At 46.2% G+C, this 17509-nt stretch overlaps 1 protein-coding gene, 1 long non-coding RNA gene and 1 pseudogene across 2 annotated transcripts in view; 1 reads left to right on the top strand and 2 right to left on the bottom strand.

Annotated features, from left to right (window-relative positions):
• BFSP1 (beaded filament structural protein 1) overlaps positions 1 to 8925 on the top strand; it is a 49618-nt gene extending 40693 nt beyond the window's left edge. Inside the window, exons 6-8 of the mRNA XM_077160919.1 lie at positions 3875 to 4095; positions 5925 to 6010; positions 7828 to 8925. Coding sequence (XP_077017034.1) covers positions 3875 to 4095; positions 5925 to 6010; positions 7828 to 8789 — 1269 coding nt within the window. The 3' untranslated portion in view covers positions 8790 to 8925. The remainder of the gene's footprint in view (positions 1 to 3874; positions 4096 to 5924; positions 6011 to 7827) is intronic.
• A 2395-nt stretch (positions 8926 to 11320) lies between these two features.
• On the bottom strand, positions 11321 to 13792 carry LOC143684201 (uncharacterized). The gene is made up of 3 exons (XR_013175904.1): positions 13734 to 13792; positions 13210 to 13313; positions 11321 to 11622 (listed from the first exon to the last, which is right to left on the bottom strand). It is a non-coding gene; the product is annotated as an uncharacterized LOC143684201 (long non-coding RNA).
• Positions 13793 to 14177: 385 nt separating this feature from the next.
• On the bottom strand, positions 14178 to 15267 carry LOC143680615 (glyceraldehyde-3-phosphate dehydrogenase pseudogene; annotated as a pseudogene).
• Between the last annotated feature and the right edge of the window lie 2242 nt (positions 15268 to 17509).

Genomic DNA, 17509 nt, shown 5'->3' on the forward strand with positions numbered 1-17509 from the left:
ATCAAATATCCAGTCAGGGATCAGTTTTCCAACTCTCTCATCTTTTTTTTCACTGAGGTATTTACCTACAGTGAAGGTCACCCTTTCTTGCCTATACTTCATCCTCTTGAGAAAGGCGTGCAGAGGGTTAACTCCCACAATCAAGACAGATGACAGTCCAGCCCTCCCCCAAATCCCCCAGCACCCCCTCCCCCCTGCCCCCGGCCCCCTGGCACCCACTGTTCCGCTTTCTATCCCTATGGTTTTGCTTTTTCCAGAACATCGAGTAAATGGAATCACAGAGTATGGAGCCTTTTTTAATAATTGTTTTGGCAACTTTTTTGAATTGGGACCCAAATAAGTTCCACATTTTGTAATTGACTGGAATCTAGAGGTTCCCCTCCCATCTCGCTCTCTTTCTTTCTCTTGAAATGTGTTTCTTGAATATACATACTTTAAAAATCTAGGTGTTGTGGGCCCCAGTTCTTTCCTGAATGTCTGGGAGAGAACTAAGGTTTGACCTTCTTAGCACAGGGTACATACTCACTAACCCCTTCCCGAGTCCTGGCTAGACCCTGACTCTAAGGGGTCTACAGAGTCTCTTCATCTGTAATTTACTCTTTATTGTGGAACATGCAAATATGTCTAAAAGAGAGGGAACAGTCTAACGAATGAGGCCCCGCTGATGCTGGGATCAGCTGCTCTCTGAGTTGGTCCCAGCCAGGCCAGCACCTAGTGGGCTGGGTGCTCAGGACCTCTCCAGGCAGCTGGAATAGCTGACTTCATGGTTCATTCATTCTTTGATGGCTTCTTGTTTCTGAGTTTCAATCCTTAAACTTTTTATTTTGAAATAATTTCACATTTACAGAACAGTTGCAAAAATAATACAAAACCCGCACAGAGAATTCCAACACATCCCACCTAGAAACCCAGATCCACCTACCTTTTACATTTTGCCACATTTATGTCTCATTCCACCCATCAACCCATCCACATCCAACTACCCACCCACCCACCCGTCCACCCATCCAACCACCCACCCACCCATCCATCCACCCATCCATCCATCCACCCGCCCACCCACCCGTCCACCCGCCCACCCATCCACATCCAACTACCCACCCACCCGTCCACCCGTCCATCCACCCATCCATCCATCCATCCATCCATCCATCCATCCATCCATCCATTGCTTGTCTACCTATGTTCTAAACATTTGAGAATAGGTTGTTTACATCATGCTCCTTGGACACTTAATACTTCCCTGTACATTTCCTAAGAAGAAGGATAATAATTTCCATAACCGTTTTTATTGCTGTTATCAAGTTCAAGAAATTTAACATTGATAGAAAGCTTATAGTCTATAGTCTAGTTTTTTTCATGTTTCTCAATAATGTCCTTTTGGACATTTTCTCCTCTATTAAATCCGGTAGAGTATTGTGTACTGCATTAACTGTCATTGCTTAAATCCCTTTATTTCATGGAAGTGTTTCCTAGAGTGTGTAAAAGACCCAGGAAAACCCTGATGGGTAAGACTCTGTGGGTGCCCCAGGGGTTGTGGGTGTGATTTGGTATTTAACATTATGAATGTCTGCCTGAACGGGGATTTTTTAAATGAGGAACAAAAACCAGATCAAACTGGCTGAAACAGAAAGGGCTATTCTGTTTTATTTTGAAATTAATTTTAGACTTCTAAAAAGTTGCAAAAATAGCACACTCAGCTTCCCCAAATAGTAACATCTTAATACCTAAGTACAGTGATGAAAACCAAAAAATTAATCTTGATACAATATAGCTAATGAATTGTAGACCTTTCTAAAAGTTCGTATTACCCCACTAATAATTTTTCTGTCCTGCCACTTACCTGCATGCAGGTTTCATGGCTCTTTTATCTCATCCAGTTCCACAATCTTTCTTTGTCTTTTGAAGACTCCAGACCAGTTATTTTGTGGAATGTCCCTCCATTTTGGTTTCTGTGATGTTTTCTCAGGAATAGAAAGAGGTTATCCATTTTGGGCAGGAATTCCAAGGAAGTCAAGTTATGACTTCGGTTCGGGTGCTTTTCTCCATTGAAAAGACATTATTTGTTTTCAGAGGAGAAGGGCATAGAAGGTAGTTTAGGAAATCTGCAGGCAGGAAGTGCATTGGGATTCAGGAACAGGCTCCGTGGCAGCTGCTTCCTCTCTCTGTCTTCCTCACCGCTCGCCCTTTCTTCTTTGACCACACAGCCTCTTGACTGTTTGTCCTTGTGCTCCAGCTCCATTTCTCTGCCTCTCAGAAACTCTGCCTTTCTCAGCTTCTCTGTGTATGTTCTGATGAAAGATCACCACTCCTAATCGGCAGCCTCAGGCTCCAAGTTTACATGTCCCTGCAAATCTAGAATGTGCCACCAGCCCGCTGCTGTTTCTGGGATGCCTTTCTAAGTCCCCAGCAGAGGACTGGGTGGCCTGAGCCAGATGCACCCCTGGTTCTAACAGCACAGGTCAGGAGAGTGGGGTCACTCGCTACTGGGACCCTTCCCGTGGGTAGAATGGGGGCTGGCATCAGGCACGGGATGATGGGGGCTGGGCAGGCATCTTCTCTAAGTGTCTGTTATGCGTACCCCCTTCTCCTTCCCACCCCTCTCCTTCCTTTCTCCTTCCCCTCTCTCTTCCTTCTCTCCTGTCTTCCTTAATGATGCATCAGACGGGTTCCTGAAAACCTTTGTCAGCTAAATCACCAAATGTCATCATTTAGGGACCTTCACTATTCCAAGAAATGGTGTAAAACCCATATAAAGTGAAGAATCTGTAGCAACAGGAACACCTAGGTAGGTACATTTAGGTGTGGGTGTATGAAATGCCTTGTGGTGGACATGCATGCAGGGAACACAGATGCCTCTCTAGCCCCCTCATTACTCAAAGCCTGGCTAGGACCAGCACCTTCAGCATCACCTGGGAACTCCCCAGAGGTGCAGAATCTCTGGCCCCGCCTCTTACCTGCTGCATCAGATTCTGCATTTTGCCCAAATCCTGATGTGATTCCAGTGCACATTCAAGTTTGAGAAGCGCTGCTGTTAGGGGGACGTGGGTTTGGTTTCTGTTGTTTTATTTTGTTTCTCAGGACACTGCTAGTTAGATCCTTTCTTAAATGAGGTTGTACAAAAGTCAGCACTACAAATATGAAATTTGTAAATAAGTACATCTTTGTATCTCCACGCATTATTGAGAACCCTAAAAGTGAATATAAGACCACCCCTCTCTATTTTCCTGCCTTAATTTTACTTGCCCTGGGTTAGTATATAGTGTTTTCCTAAAGTTATTTTAGCTATATGCAAGTGCACACACACATTTTAGCTACCGAAAAATGCACATAACTCTACTCATCAAAAATAAGGAGGAAACTAAGGCATATTAATGACTGAGTGGGGACAAGGAAATTTTCCCCCCTTAATTATTTTAGTAAGAAATAACATCTTATGTATGTATTATAGGTTCTTTTTTAAACTTGCTTTTTGGCTATTAAACTTATACATAGTTTATGAAAAGTGTGAAGGCTATCAGATTTGTACTGATTTACTATAATGTGATTTAATTTGAATTACACAGATTATTCCATGGAGGGCAGGTTGTGCTTCATTTTCCAGGTTTGTCATCCTACTCCTTCCTTTGGGGGACAGTTCCACTCTGGGCCAGTTGCAGAGGGTGCCTGTTCCTGCTCCAAGAAAACAGGAGTCCGTTGGCCGGCTCCTCCTTGGCTTGACGATTCCACAGCGATTTGTTGCTAATTTCTTACTGGAGAACAAGGAAACAGAACAAATAGAACTTCCTACACGGAGCCCAGGTTCTCCGGGAGAAGTCCCTGTGTTAGGGGAGGTGGCGGGATGAATTTCCTTACAGTGTGTCTTTGCCCACAGACGGCAACTCTGGAACAAGCCATTAAAAGTGCCTACGAGTGTTACGACGACGAGATTCAGCTCTATAATGAACACATCGAGACCCTGCGGAAGGAGATTGAAGAGAGCGAGAGGATTCTGGAAAAGACTTCCCATGACTGCAGGCAGCTGGCATTCACCCAGCAAACCCTGAAAAACGAGCTGGACCGGTATCACTGGATCATTGAGAATGAAGGCAATAGGTGTGGTGACAGCGGGCAAGGCTGGGAAGGGTGTGTGTGCTTGGGGGTATGTGTGTGTGCTTGGTGCTCCCGCCAGGCCATTTGCTCATTCTGCACATCTTTGTTGAGCACCTGCTATGTGCCAGGGATGGTTCCAGGCAATGGGGACATGGCAGGGAGTAAAATCCCAAATCCTGAATCTCATGGGGTTTGCCGGCTAGTGTGGGAGACAGATGACAGTGAGTTTGTAAATGAGGGAGTATGACAGATGACAGGCGCATGGGAGAAAATCACAGCAGGGACGAGAGAGTGGCGATGGGGCTGATGGTGGGAACATCTAAAGTCTGAAGTAGCGTGGTCAGAAAAGGCCCCACCTAGAAGGTCATTGCCTGCCCACAGGTCTCTGGGGACATACAGGTCTTAGCAATTGGGGGTGATCAGGAGTATTAAATGAGATGCTGCAGACAAGACGCGAGTGTCATTGCTACTGCACCCCTCATGATTATTGGCCCCCTTGTAGGGTCACTATGTGGCCACCAGATACTCCACACAGTGTTCTCCTTCACTAAGCTACGACTTGAAGCCCGCTCATTTCAAGACAGACGGGAAATCTCTGCCTATCTCCATTTCCATCTCTGTCCGCATCGCCGTGCTCTATCTCTATCTCCACCTCCATCGTCTGTTTCCATTTCAAGCTTCATCATCTGTCCCTATATCATCCCCATCGTCTCCATCATCTGTCTCTGTTTCCATCTCTCTCTCCCTCTTTCTGACTCTGTGCCACCCGTCTAATCATCGTCTACATCTACATCGTCTACGGCTGTGTCAGTGTCCAGACCCCTATCTATAGATAATAGAAAAGATCGGGGCAGCCACCTCACATGAGGACTCAGATTCTCTGCTAAGTCATGATTCTTCGATTCCATCTTGCTAGTTTTCTGAGCATAGGTTGAATCGAAAGAGAAGCAGCCCGGAAGCATCCCAGAAGGAACAGTTCTTTCCTTGACTCTGGGTGCTTTATTGTGGTTGTGAATTCTTGAATATTTAGTAAGAAAAGCAGGTTATTTTTTTCTTTCTCTACTTATGGTCAATGTGTCTTGCATAATCTCAAATTATACATATGTTAGTGTGAAAGCTTTATGTACACATTCAGAAAAATTAGTCTTGAACTAGTATTTAAATGTCCTTATGAATTTTTGTTTTGGGTGCAGGGCTTTACAGAAAGGTGATTTTGTTTGTTTGTTTGAAACTTTTAATTTTGATATAATTGCAAATTGATAGAGATGTTGTAAAAATAGAACAAGGAACTCCTGAATACTCTTTATCCAGATTCACCAATTGTTTACATTTTGTCCCAATTGCTTTATCACTTTCTCTCTGTTTATATTGTAATGTTTATTATTTTTAAAAAATAAGTTGTCAACATCATGCCCTGTATGCCTTGAATAGTTCGACATGTGTGAGCCACCCTTTTATTAAAAATGAAACAAAACAAATGAACAAACCACAAAAAGCAAAAACAAAACAAAAAAAACCCCAAAAACTTGGTCCTACAGAGAAGTAGCATTTTTAGATTTTATGCTTCCCCCACAATTTCTCTATAAGCATGCTTCACAGTTTATGACTCAAGTACAAAGAAATAATTATTTCCTTTATGTCCTCATCTAGTCTGTGGTTGGATATGTGGTTTTCTGTTTAAAATCATACATAATTCATGAGCAGTTTGATTTAGAGAAAGCGTTTTTCATTTTTGCTTAGCATCAGAGATCCACTCTTGCCTCCTGCTCATCTGTTTGGCTGGATGATGAGATAAAGATGGTGACCATTCTCTTTCTGGTTCTTTCTGCCAGGCTGAATTCTGCCTTCATCGAAACCCCCATCACCCTGTTCACCCCATTTCCTGGAGCCTCTCTCAGCCCTCGTTCTGGCAGGAAAGGTAACATACCCCAGCCCTGCCTCTGCTTTTTCACTGTTGTGTAAAAATGGAAAAACCAAGTGCCTTTTTTCCTGACATCAACATTCACACTTTCCCTTCTCATCCATCTGGGAATTAAATGCATTTATGTGTAGTTTCCTTCCCGTTCTTTTTCACACTGTCCCAAGGGTGCCAAAGGACTGAGGAGAGAAGTTTACAAGCAGAAAATCAGATTTGGGGGATAAGCCACCTTATGAATCCCACCTTCTAAATGTGGAGCAGATTACCATGGAAAAATCCTTGCGCTCAGGATGCTGATGTGGATGCTCATGGGTATTTCCTCCCAAATGAAAGGAACTATGCTGTGCAGAGATGCTTAATGCAGTGTCAGGAGCAGAGTAGATGCCCAGTGACTGTCCATTTTCTCTTTTCGAAACCAAGCAGAGATAGCTTGCTTAGTGAACATGGCTCCTACCTTTAGCATTTGGCCTTTTTGAAATGGTTTCACATAAGAGATCCACAGCTACCTAGTCCTGTGCACACAGTATTCAGGAAGACGAGAAGAAGGAAATGTCACTCACTCATATGTACAAGCCTTTTAGATCCAGGTTTCTCAGCAGTTCAGAGTGACTTGTGGAATTGATGTTTCAGACTCCAACGCAGTTAGAAGAACCAGCAGTCCCACTGCCAGATACCACAGGATGGCTCCAAGGGCCTGTACCCTTGACACAGGGCCCCCCACCCAAGAAGCCCCAGGCTTGGCTTAATGCTCCACTGTCACCATCTTGAAATTCTTATTAATTTTATTCAAAGAGCCCCACATTTTCATTTGTTTCACTGTAGTTATGTAACCAAGTCTGCAAACTCCCCACCTCCCCAATACCAGCACCCAGCTGGTTTGTCCCTTTGACATGTTCCCTCTCTGCATCCCCGTCTCCTTATTGTTTTCTTGGCCCGTTTCTGCCATTTTCTGCTCACTCAGCTCTCTCTTCATCCTGTGTCCACCCATGCTAGATGCTACTGCTTTGTTTATCTTAATCCATCAGAGGGGATGGAGAACCCTTTGGCTTGAAAAAGTTCAGTAATCACCACGGGAGGGAAGTGGAGGGAGGCAGGGGAAGATTTTCCTATTTTCCCTGGATTCTTAAATTTTTAGAATGTTTAATGGGCTTGGGAATAAGGAATGCCTGTTGTTTCTGAATTTAACAGCATCTTTTGTTCTTTTTGCCCAGGAGGAAGGGGGGCGCTGATTGAGGGGTAGCCTCACTTGGGATAAGTGTGGAATAAAGGCGACACTGTGGGTAGTTAACACTCCCAAGTCCAAGCCCATTCTGACGCATTAGAAGCGCAGGCAGCTCCGCTCTTTCTTCTTGAGGTGGTTGGAGGAGAGAGCGCCCTTTGCAGAATGGGTTTCCATTATCCAGGCGGTGGGTCCAAGGATCCGCCATTAGCTCAGCAGGGGCCGTGGTTCCCACTGTCACAACAGTAGGATCATGTATCTCAGGATGTTGTGCCCGGTGTGGTGGTGAAGATGAGTACTAGAACAGGAGGCTTTCAGCAGCACCTTCCCTGCCTTCTAGAGGCCCAGAGGGGTCAAGCAACTTGCCCAAAGATGCACAGCTGTTTGAGAGAGCTGGATCTCAGTGTTTGAGCCTTGGATGCAATGATTCCAGGGCTGTTTCCCCATTGCTTTTGTCTCATATATAGTAAACCCTGCCCCAATGCAAGGCATTCATCTCCAGTATAGCTGGCAGAGTTTTAAATGAGTACGTTTTCTTTCTCTTCCATTGACAATTATACTTGACTTACTGCCTTTCAAAAATTATTTATTTTTTTAGATCTCTCCAGGGTTGTGCAGGATTTAACAACAGCAAAACCAAGACAAAGAGGCCTCCCCAAGAACATTCCAAGGAGAAAGGAGATTATAGCCAAAGACAAAGAGGATGAAACTCTGGAAGACATACCATTAAAAGGTCTGGAAGACACAAGGCGGGTTCAGGTGGTACTTAAGGAAGAAGGTGAATATGAACTTGAACCAGGGGCTCAGGATCCAGGGCCCCCAATTCAGGAAGGGACTTCAGAGGACATGCCAGATGGAGGGAAGATAAGCAAAGCCTTCAACAAGCTCTGCAAGATGGTCAAGGAACAGGTGAGAAGCCCCAGAGAGCCAGAGCCACCAGCTGAGCTTTACCCCAAAGGGCAGTATGTGCTGGTCACAGGGGATGCCAGCTATGTGGATCCCGGGTTCTGTCCCTTCTCTATCCCAGCCAAAGGCAGGGTAGTTGTCTCCGTTGAGGAAGACCCTGTCCATCACGACAACCATGTGGAGCCCACTCCAGAACAGCCAGAGCCTCCTTTGGACAGTGGACAGGGAGATCCCCAGGGAAGAGAAGATGGCCACTCAGCTGACCAACAAACCACAGACAAGGAGAACGAGATAAGCGCTGAAAAGTTGAAAGGACCCGGGGAGAAACGTGGAGACCAGGAGGATGAGGGGGCTGAGACACCTTGTTCCACAGTCACACCTGGTCCAGAGTGTCCAGAGGGTCCTGAGGAACCATCTACACCCCAGTCTCAAAAGTCTGGGGCCAGTCAGGGTAGATCTGAGGGGGAGGGGGCTATGGGCAGCAGCTTGCTGGAGAAAAGCCCTCCCAGGGCTTTGGCATATGAGAAGGTGGAAGTGGTGGAATCCATCGAGAAGTTTTCAACTGAGAGCATTCAGACATACGAAGAAACTGCCGTGATTGTGGAGACCGTGATTGGAAAGACAAAGAAGAAATTAGGAGAGAAAGCCTCTTAAAATGCCCAGGCTTAGTTGGAGAAAATACCTTTGGGGTCACTCTAGGGGAAATGCTTTGATTTTTTAGAACAAATGATAAAAGAGTGAAGGTTCCTGTTTGGATTAGACCATAGTTGACCTGTCTGGCATTGACAAAGAGGGCTTAATTAAAAAGTTGTTTTCTTTGCTTGCATCATCATTGTCTAATTAATAGGGGAGTTGGGAATGTAGGTGGGTCAGCCATGCTTCAAACAAGGGTGCTGCGGCTGTTTTAAGAAGGATGCTCTGTTAACCACCAAACCATACTCATTTAGAAAGAGACACATGTTCTTATCATGATTTATTTAGAGACTCATTGGAGACTCAGCTAGTGTCTAGATTTCACCCACAGAAATTCTAGTTGATGCCATTGAGCTCATTTTCATTCCATTTCAAACCCAAGAGCATGCTGTTGGTAGATGAGTGTTTTGTTAGAGATGAAATGATTAAAGTCATCTGTCTTAGTTTGGGTTCCCTCAGAAGCAAATGCTGAAGCAAGGGTTTGAATGCAAATAGTTTCTTCAGCACGTGATTCCAGGGAGCAGCAGTAGGGGTGGGGAGAAGTGTGACAGAGAAGAGAAGGCAGCCAGTAAAAAGTGTGGAACCAAACCAGTTAGCACCATGGGCAACAGGGGAAACCTAGGAGATGGAGTGTACTGCCGAGGGGTGAGGGAGCTGTGGTATTGATCCACCAACTCTTGCCGATCAATGGGCTAACTGCCTGGTACTTCCGGCTTGCTACACAGGTCGATAAAATAGATTCAGGAAACAAGAAAACCCTCAGGTAAAGAAGTGCATCTGTGGAATCTGGGAGCCAGGCTGCATATATGGAAATAGTGAGAGTCAAGGGGTTATAGCCAGGGGTTCAACACTGTTTACCATAGCATAATACTGAATGCACTTTTGCATGAGCACTTGTTCTAGTTTGCTAGCTTCTGGAATGCAACACACTAGAGACGGACTGGCTTTCAATAAAAAGGGATTTATTTAGTTGAAGTATAATTCTTCAGAGGAAAGGCAGCTAACTTTCAACTGAGGTTCTTTCTTACGCAGGAAGGCACAGGGTGATCTCTGCTGGCCTTCTCTCCAGGTCTCTGGGTTCCAACAACTTTCTCCGAGGTGATTTCTTTCTGCATCTCCAAAGGCCTGGGCTAAGCTATGAGTGCTGAGATGTGATATGCGGAGCTGCTTGGGCTGTGCTACGCTGAGTCTCTCATTTAAGCACCAGCCAATTAAATCAAGCATTGTTCATTGCAGCAGGCAGGCCTCCTAGCCGACTGCAGATGTAATCAACAACAGATGAGGTTCACATGCCATTGGCTCATGTCCACAGCAATACAACTAGGCACCTTCACCTAGCCAAGTTGACACCTGAATCTAACTACCACAGCACTTAAAGTCTTCTCACTCAGAGATTGCAGTCCTAGGTCAGCTTTCGGAGAACAAAATCACGTCACTGTGTATATCCTTGTTTAGAAGTTAATTAAGTCATCCAACACACACTTATTGAGCATATATTATGTGTGAGACAGTTTACAATGTGAAAAGGGGAGCTTTTTTAGATCTATTAAAGATCTCAATTTAGTGTAACATAGCCCTGCCACACATGAGTGTGAGCACACACACATGTACTCACCAAGTCATATCTCAAGAATTAGAAATTACTTAAAGCTGGATACTTAAAAAAAAAAGCTTTGCTGCCTTTAGGCATCTGTTTTTTTCCATTAGAAGTCTAAAAGTAATTTTTATTTATATCAATTAAAAAATGATCTCTCCCTTGTGTAGATGCTCCAAAAGACATGAGGGGCACTGGGTAAATGTGCTTAAATGGGTTATTGCATCCACCTAAAAGAAAAGGACCTGGCAAGACAACTGTACTGCAACAGAGAAAATCGACGGAGTCAGAAATTACTTTTTATTACGGCATCGTTGTGAACAGTAGAAAGAATATTAAATGGAGTCACCTTTCTTTTCTCTTTAGAGCTTAAAAAAATCACATTCCAAATTCATTTGTGCTTTTGATTTCAGGTAAGAAACATTCATTTGATGTTCTTTTTAAAAGATGACTGGCAAGCCCACCCCACTGCACAGTTGTGAGATGTTTATAATGTAACAGCCTGACAGTGAATGACAGAGACCATGGGCTGGAGCTCAGATGACACTAGCACTTGGGCCAGTGTGTATATTCAACATAACAGGCACAGCAAGCCCTTTCTTTCCCCCTCAAAATCTTAATTTCAGAACAATGTGTTCAGTTAATATTCTTATTTAAAAGGGCAGAGAGGTCCCTTGGGGAAGAAAGGTCATTTTTGTGTTATATTCAGTCCATCTGCCAAGATGGAGAGGGGTCTGTTCTGGGCGGGGCTGTGCGCTGGGCCTTGGGAGACCCCACCGAGCAGTTGGATGTGGCCCTGCCCTCAGGGACATGCCATTCGCGGGAGGAGGGAAATGTGCAAACAGCTGTTCTAGTTTGCTAGCTGCCAGAATGCAACACACCAGAGATGGATTGGCTTTTAATAAAAGGGGATTTATTTCATTAGCTTTCAGAGGAAAGGCAGCCAACTTTCAACTGAGGTTCTTTCTTACACGGGAGGGCACAGGGTGATCTCTGCTGGCCTTCTCTCCAGGCCTCTGGGTTCCAACAACTTTCCCCGGGGTGATTTCTTTCCGCATCTCCAAAAGCCTGGGCTGAGCTGCGAGTGCTGAGATGAGGTACGCTGAGCTGCTTGGGCTGTGCTACGTTGAGCTCTCTCATTTAAGCACCAGCCAATTAAATCAAACATCATTCATTGCAGCAGGCACGCCTCCTAGCCGACTGCAGATATAATGAGCAACAGATGAGGTTCACATGCCATTGGTTCATGTTCACAGCAACAAAACTAGGCACCTTCACCTGGGCAAGTTGACACCGGAACCTAACTACCATACAAGCAGACAACGAAATCAGGGATATTTAGATAGGATACCACAAAGTAGATCAAGTAGGGTGATGTGTGTAATGGAGGGTATTATTTGGATTGGGTGGTCCAGAGGAGACCCTGTGGAGAGGTGACATGATCTGGATGACAAGATGGGGCAGTCACGTGACAATCTGAGGGACTAGCATTTCAGGCAATGGCAATTGCAGATGCAAAGGCCCTGGGGCAGGGATGAGGAGCTGTTCCAGGAGAAGAAATAAAGGGACTGTCAGGGGACAGCAGAAGGAGACAGTGTCAAAGAGGGAGGTGGGGCCCATTACCTGCAGGCTTATGGCAGCCTGAAAGTCAGGCTCCGGGGTGAAGAACAGAGCTGGCTGCTGGCTGAGTCTGGCTCTTTGTGCCCCCAAGGGCCCCAGGGATCTCCCCCACTGGCTCATTTTCTTGGCAACTCTCCTCTTCCCCTGCTGGGGTCTGTTTTCCCCAGAAGCCCTGAGGAGTGTACCTTCTCTGGCCCCTCCTCTCCCTGAGATCTTTGAAAACAGTCTTTTTGTTTTATAAACAATATTTCTTGTTAGTCAGCCTGGGGGCTCACAGCAGGTCTCCCCAAAGCATTGGTGACAAGAAAACCTGGGGGCTATGACAAGCCCTGAGATGCCTAAAGTACTGACATGGTGATAGGAGAGGGTCTTGGCCTCCAACCCGACGTTGGGGGTAGACTCTTCCCAAGCTCAGGGAAGAAGCTTTATGGCAGCTGCCTACCCCTCCTGTTTCCCCCATGCACTAGAGGCGGTGGCCAGCAGCTGCTGTCATGGGACCTGCCTAGAGGTCCTTGGCACGTGGTACCTGGTTCTGGTTTATACCCTGAGGCTTCCCTCAGTGAGTGCAAGGTGAGTGCATGTGTCCCTGTGCCTTGGGGTGTCCTCGGGCCCCAGGAATTGCTTGGTCAACATGCTGGGCAGGTTGGAAGTGCTGGGGAGCTGATGCCTTGGGGGCTGCCCTCAAAGAATGAGGGACCGGACCTGGTGGGCTCATACCCCAGCTCTCTCGCCTCTCATCCTTCAGAGAGCCCCAGCAGGTGTGTGGCCTAAATGCCCACAAAGAGACCCATATGTCAGTGTCCCCTGCATGGGCCTCCTTCCCCTCACTTCTTCCTTTCTGCTTCCCTAGTGAGGCTTCCTTTTAAATAAGCTGTTTGTTCCAGAATCCTTATCTCAGGAGCACGACCTAAGACAGCTCATTATTACTTGCTGTCCTTACCTGCCCAGCATCCACCACCTTTTCCTCAGGTAACAGCCCTGATTCTGCATTGAGGAACTTACCTCTAACACAAGGTACAGGCCCAATCAGAAATGTCAGTCTGTTTTCTTTGGCCAGTGACCCAAACTAGAGCAATCTGATTCTCTCTCATGGGTGTTTGAAATCCAGGTCTGATGAAACCAAGACTGAAAATGCCAAAGCTCATCCTCCGATGGGGGTGTCCTTACCAAATCATTCATGGTCCCTACTGTGTAGGTAGGTCCCCAGACTTGCTCCAATCTCTGTCCTTTTTAGTCTGGTTCAGGCTGGTTCTCCAGGCTCTCTTTCAATTCTGAAAGGTACCACATTTGCTTTTGGAATATCGTTTGTCGTTAGTAATAGTTGGTTTCTGTTGCTGCATCCCAAAGATTCCCAAAGACAACTGCTAATCAGTGAGATTTGGTATTGGCAAAGGAATTAAGGAGGTTTGAATTAGGTTGATTTGCCCCAAGAGCCCCATCTAAACAGGGTCTTAGATACAGGTGGTTTTATGAGAGCAGCGATGGCAGGAAGTTCAGTGTACTTGTTAGTAAGTGAGTCTCTCTTAGTCCAAAATTTGCCTGTCTCTACTTTGCTGTTTTGTTGGGGCTGGGTCTCTGCAATCATATTTCTGCCTTGCCAGCTGCTCCCTGGTAGTTTCTGCCCATAGGGAGGATGACAGAAAGAATGACAGGCTAGAGGGAGGAGGAAGAGCCTGATCTTTTTCACTTACCTCCTGTTCAGCCTGCATCACACCAGGGACGCTGCTTCACCCTGGCAGTGGCACTTCCTTTCTGTAGCAGCAGCTGACTGAATGCAATTTGCAGTTTTTCTGATATTTGCAGAAACAGCCTCATCACAGTTTCCTCAGAGACCAGCAGCAGCCTGCTGGCACCCTTTCCTCTGAGGTCTGGGTTTCAGCCCCATGGACTCCTCCCCTAGGTTTCTGAGTTCTATTAATTCCAATCTCTTCCTTCAAGGTAGCAGCTGCTTCCTGAAGTTGCCACCTCTGTAATATGTTAGTGTTCTCTTTTGCCTTTTTAATTAACTAGCTAACAATTCTGTTTTTTCTTTTTTGGCTGGGTGTACTTTGTTGATGGTACATGACAAGGTAGGACTCTCAGCCCCTCCCCTTCTTCAGGGGGTCTTGGATGGAACTGTGGGGAATGGGTGATTCTCAGTACTGGGGGACCAAGTTGAGGCCAAGACTCCTCAGAATTGGCAGCCTCTCTCTTCCTCTCATTCTTTCACTGGGGCTGGTGGTCCAGGAGCTCTTACTCTTTAGATGCCGTGGGTCTACCACCCTGTTGTTGTAGCCAAATTCACTGTCATACCAGGAAATGAGCTTAATGAGGTGGTCATTGAGGGCAATGCCAGCTCCAGCATCAAAAGTGGAAGAGAGGATGTCACCTTGAAGTTGCAGGAGACAACCTGGTCCTCAGTGTAGCCCAGGATGCCCTTTAGGGGACCCTCTGATACCTGCTTCACCACCTACTTGATATCATCATACTTGGCCACTTTCTCCAGTTGGCAGATCAGATCCATGGCGAACACATTGGGGGTGGGGACGTGGAAGGCCATGCCAGTGAGTTTCCCATTCAGCTCCAGGATGACCTTGCCCACTGCCTTGGCTGTGCCGGTAGATGCAGAGGTGATATTCTGAGCAGCCCCACGGTTGTTACACCACATTTTCCTGGAGGGGCCATTCACAGTCCCCTGGGTGGCAGTGATGGCATGAACAGTGGTCATGAGTCCTTCCATGATGCTGAAGTTGTCATGGATGACCTTGGCCAAGGGGGCCAGGCAGTTGGTGATGCAGGAAGCATTGCTGACAATCCTGAGAGAGTTGTCACAGTTCTTGTAGTTCATGCCCATCACAAACATGGGGACATCAGCTGAAGGGGCAGAGACGATGACTCTTTAGGTGCCACCCTTCAAGTGAGCCCCAGCCTTCTCCATGGTTGTGAAGACATCAGTGGAGTCCACGACATGTTCAGCACCGGCATCACCCCATGTGATATTGGTAGGATCTCATTCCTGGAAGGTAGTAATGGGATTCCCATTGATGACAAGCTTACCATCCTCAACCTTGGTGGTGCCCTTGGACTTGCCATGGGTGGAATCATACTGGAACACATAGTCCATATAGCTGAGGTCAATAAAGGGGTCACTGATGGCAACAACCTGCACTTTGCCAGAGTTTACAGCAGCCCTGGTGACCAGGTGCGTCCGATATGGCCAAATCCATTTACTCCGACCTTCACCATAGTGCACAGAGATGTGGCTGGAACTGCGTGAAAAGATGAGGCTATATGGTGAGTGGGGAGGAGCAGAGAGCTGCTAACAATTCTTTATATTTTGTTTACAGAGTTTTATACTAAATTCTTGGTGTGATTTCTTGCTCCTGAAGGGTGAAAGAGTGGGACAGTGAGGCAGGGAAGGGAAGGATCCAACTCAGGGTGCACTAAAAAGTGAAAGACCACTCTGGTCTACTGGGGCTGCATCCCACTGGGGACCCTTGAGGAGCTGGGTAGGACACATCTTTACATAGTTCCAACAGAAGGTGAGGACGCAGGCTTGTCTATCCACCACCTCCCATCCTTCATTGGTTGAAGACGGCCTCTGGGATGTTGATTCCCTGGCACTTCCAACTAGTCCAAGCTAGGTTTGGCATAGCTCTGCAGCCCTAGAATGCCCCCTGGTGGAGAGAGAGAGAGATGTATGGAAACCGTCCACAGCTAACTTCCAGGGTGGGCCAATGGGATAGAGGGCAGAGGTTGGCAAATCTTTTTTTTATAAATGGACTGATTGTAAATACCTTAGGCTTTTCAGACTGTATAGTTCTCTGCCACAACTACTCAACTATGCTGTTGCAGCACAAACACGCCACAGACAAGAAGCAAATGAGGGAACCTGGCTGTTTCCAGTAAAACGTTATTTATAAAATAAGGTTTATTTATAAAAATAGGCAGTGGACTGGATTTGGCCCATGAACCACAGTTTGCTGACTCTTGATAAAGGGGATGCATTAACAGGGCCTGCCACAAGATTCAATTTCTATTTCAGATGAAACTTCTAATCTGATACCTCTAATTGCCTCTTCTGCCTTCATTTTGACAATTTCAAATGAAATGAAATGAAAACTTCCATCTGTGGACTTTGATGTAATGTTGACTTTTCTATTTAGGAATCTCCTTGACTTTAAGCTTATATTTGCAAGACATCCTCTTCAAGCAACTATTATAATCAAACATCCCCAAATTTTGTACCACAGATTTGGGTTGGGAAGTTGCTGGTGATAAATTCACCTCAAGAATTCATTGGGCATTTGGCACATTGATCATCTAGGATGTCTTTCAGGTACCTTGCCTAGTACACAGTGCTTGAGCCCAGTCTATCATACTCACAGAAAAGCAAATAAATGTTAAAAAACGCCACACTGACTTAGATTTTATTCAGAGAAAAGGGACTTTTGAGTTGAAGTGTATATTCTATCAGAAGATTCATCCTTGATCAGTAGTCCACTGTGCCAGTCCCTTCACCCTTCACACCTGCCCATTCACCTGCACCCTTGTGCCCTTGTGATCAGAAGCTTACCAGGTGGCTTACCTGTCACCTAAGGCCAGGTAGTGGTCCCTGGACATGTGACCAGAAAAGAGAAAGACAAGTTGCAGTCGCTGCCCTCCATCTAGCTTGGAGGAGCCTATGGGACGTCCTCTTGGCTGCAGAGGGACATCTCTGAGGACAGTACGAGGTGGGACACCTTTACACTGGTCTGATAAGAGTAGGTTGGCCTGAGGCCTCCCTGGTGGAAATCTGTGACTGTTGACATTAGACCTAAGGGATTTCCTGCCTCATTTGGCTGTTCTGGCATCTGAAACCCTGTGGGCTGAGTTTTCTAATTGCCCCCCGCCCCCCGCCCCCAACCACGCAGGGCCAAGCATTGGGAATTTAGCAGGACAGAGTCTTCATCTCTTTGGACTGAGTGTATTTTCTCCCAGTAACTTCATTCTGTTCACAACAGTGACTGTGGGCTGTTCAGTCATTGGTCTGTAAGAGTTCTAAGGAAAAATGAAGCTGGCACTTCACTCCAGGCCATATTTTGATTGCTGGTCCCTTGTAAATTCCAAACCAAATTTGATTAGAGCTTCCCAATCCCAAAGAAAGGGGCTTTGGCAACTAAATGCACAAGAGCCTAGTGGAAAAACCCAAGTACATTTGACAAATTTGCAATGCAAAGAGGGAGTCTTCCTTTATCGAGAGTCAGGTGCTTACATCCCTCATTGGTTTGGTTTGTCTCCTTTGCTGGTGCTAATGTTCCTGGGAGGCTGGGGAAGTAGGCGCAGGGAGGCTGGGGAAGTAGGCGCAGGGAGGCTGTAGGTGGGGATCTAATTGGCATTAGCAGGTGGAGGATGTTTCAAGGAGCTCCATCTGGAGTTGCTTCACACCTGTGCATCCACCTCTGTCCCCAGCAGACCTTAGCTCTTTGGAAACTTGAATTCTCCTTTA

The sequence above is a fragment of the Tamandua tetradactyla genome, chromosome 1 (genome assembly GCF_023851605.1).
Source record: "Tamandua tetradactyla isolate mTamTet1 chromosome 1, mTamTet1.pri, whole genome shotgun sequence".
In the NCBI taxonomy this organism is placed as follows: Eukaryota; Metazoa; Chordata; class Mammalia; order Pilosa; family Myrmecophagidae; genus Tamandua; species Tamandua tetradactyla.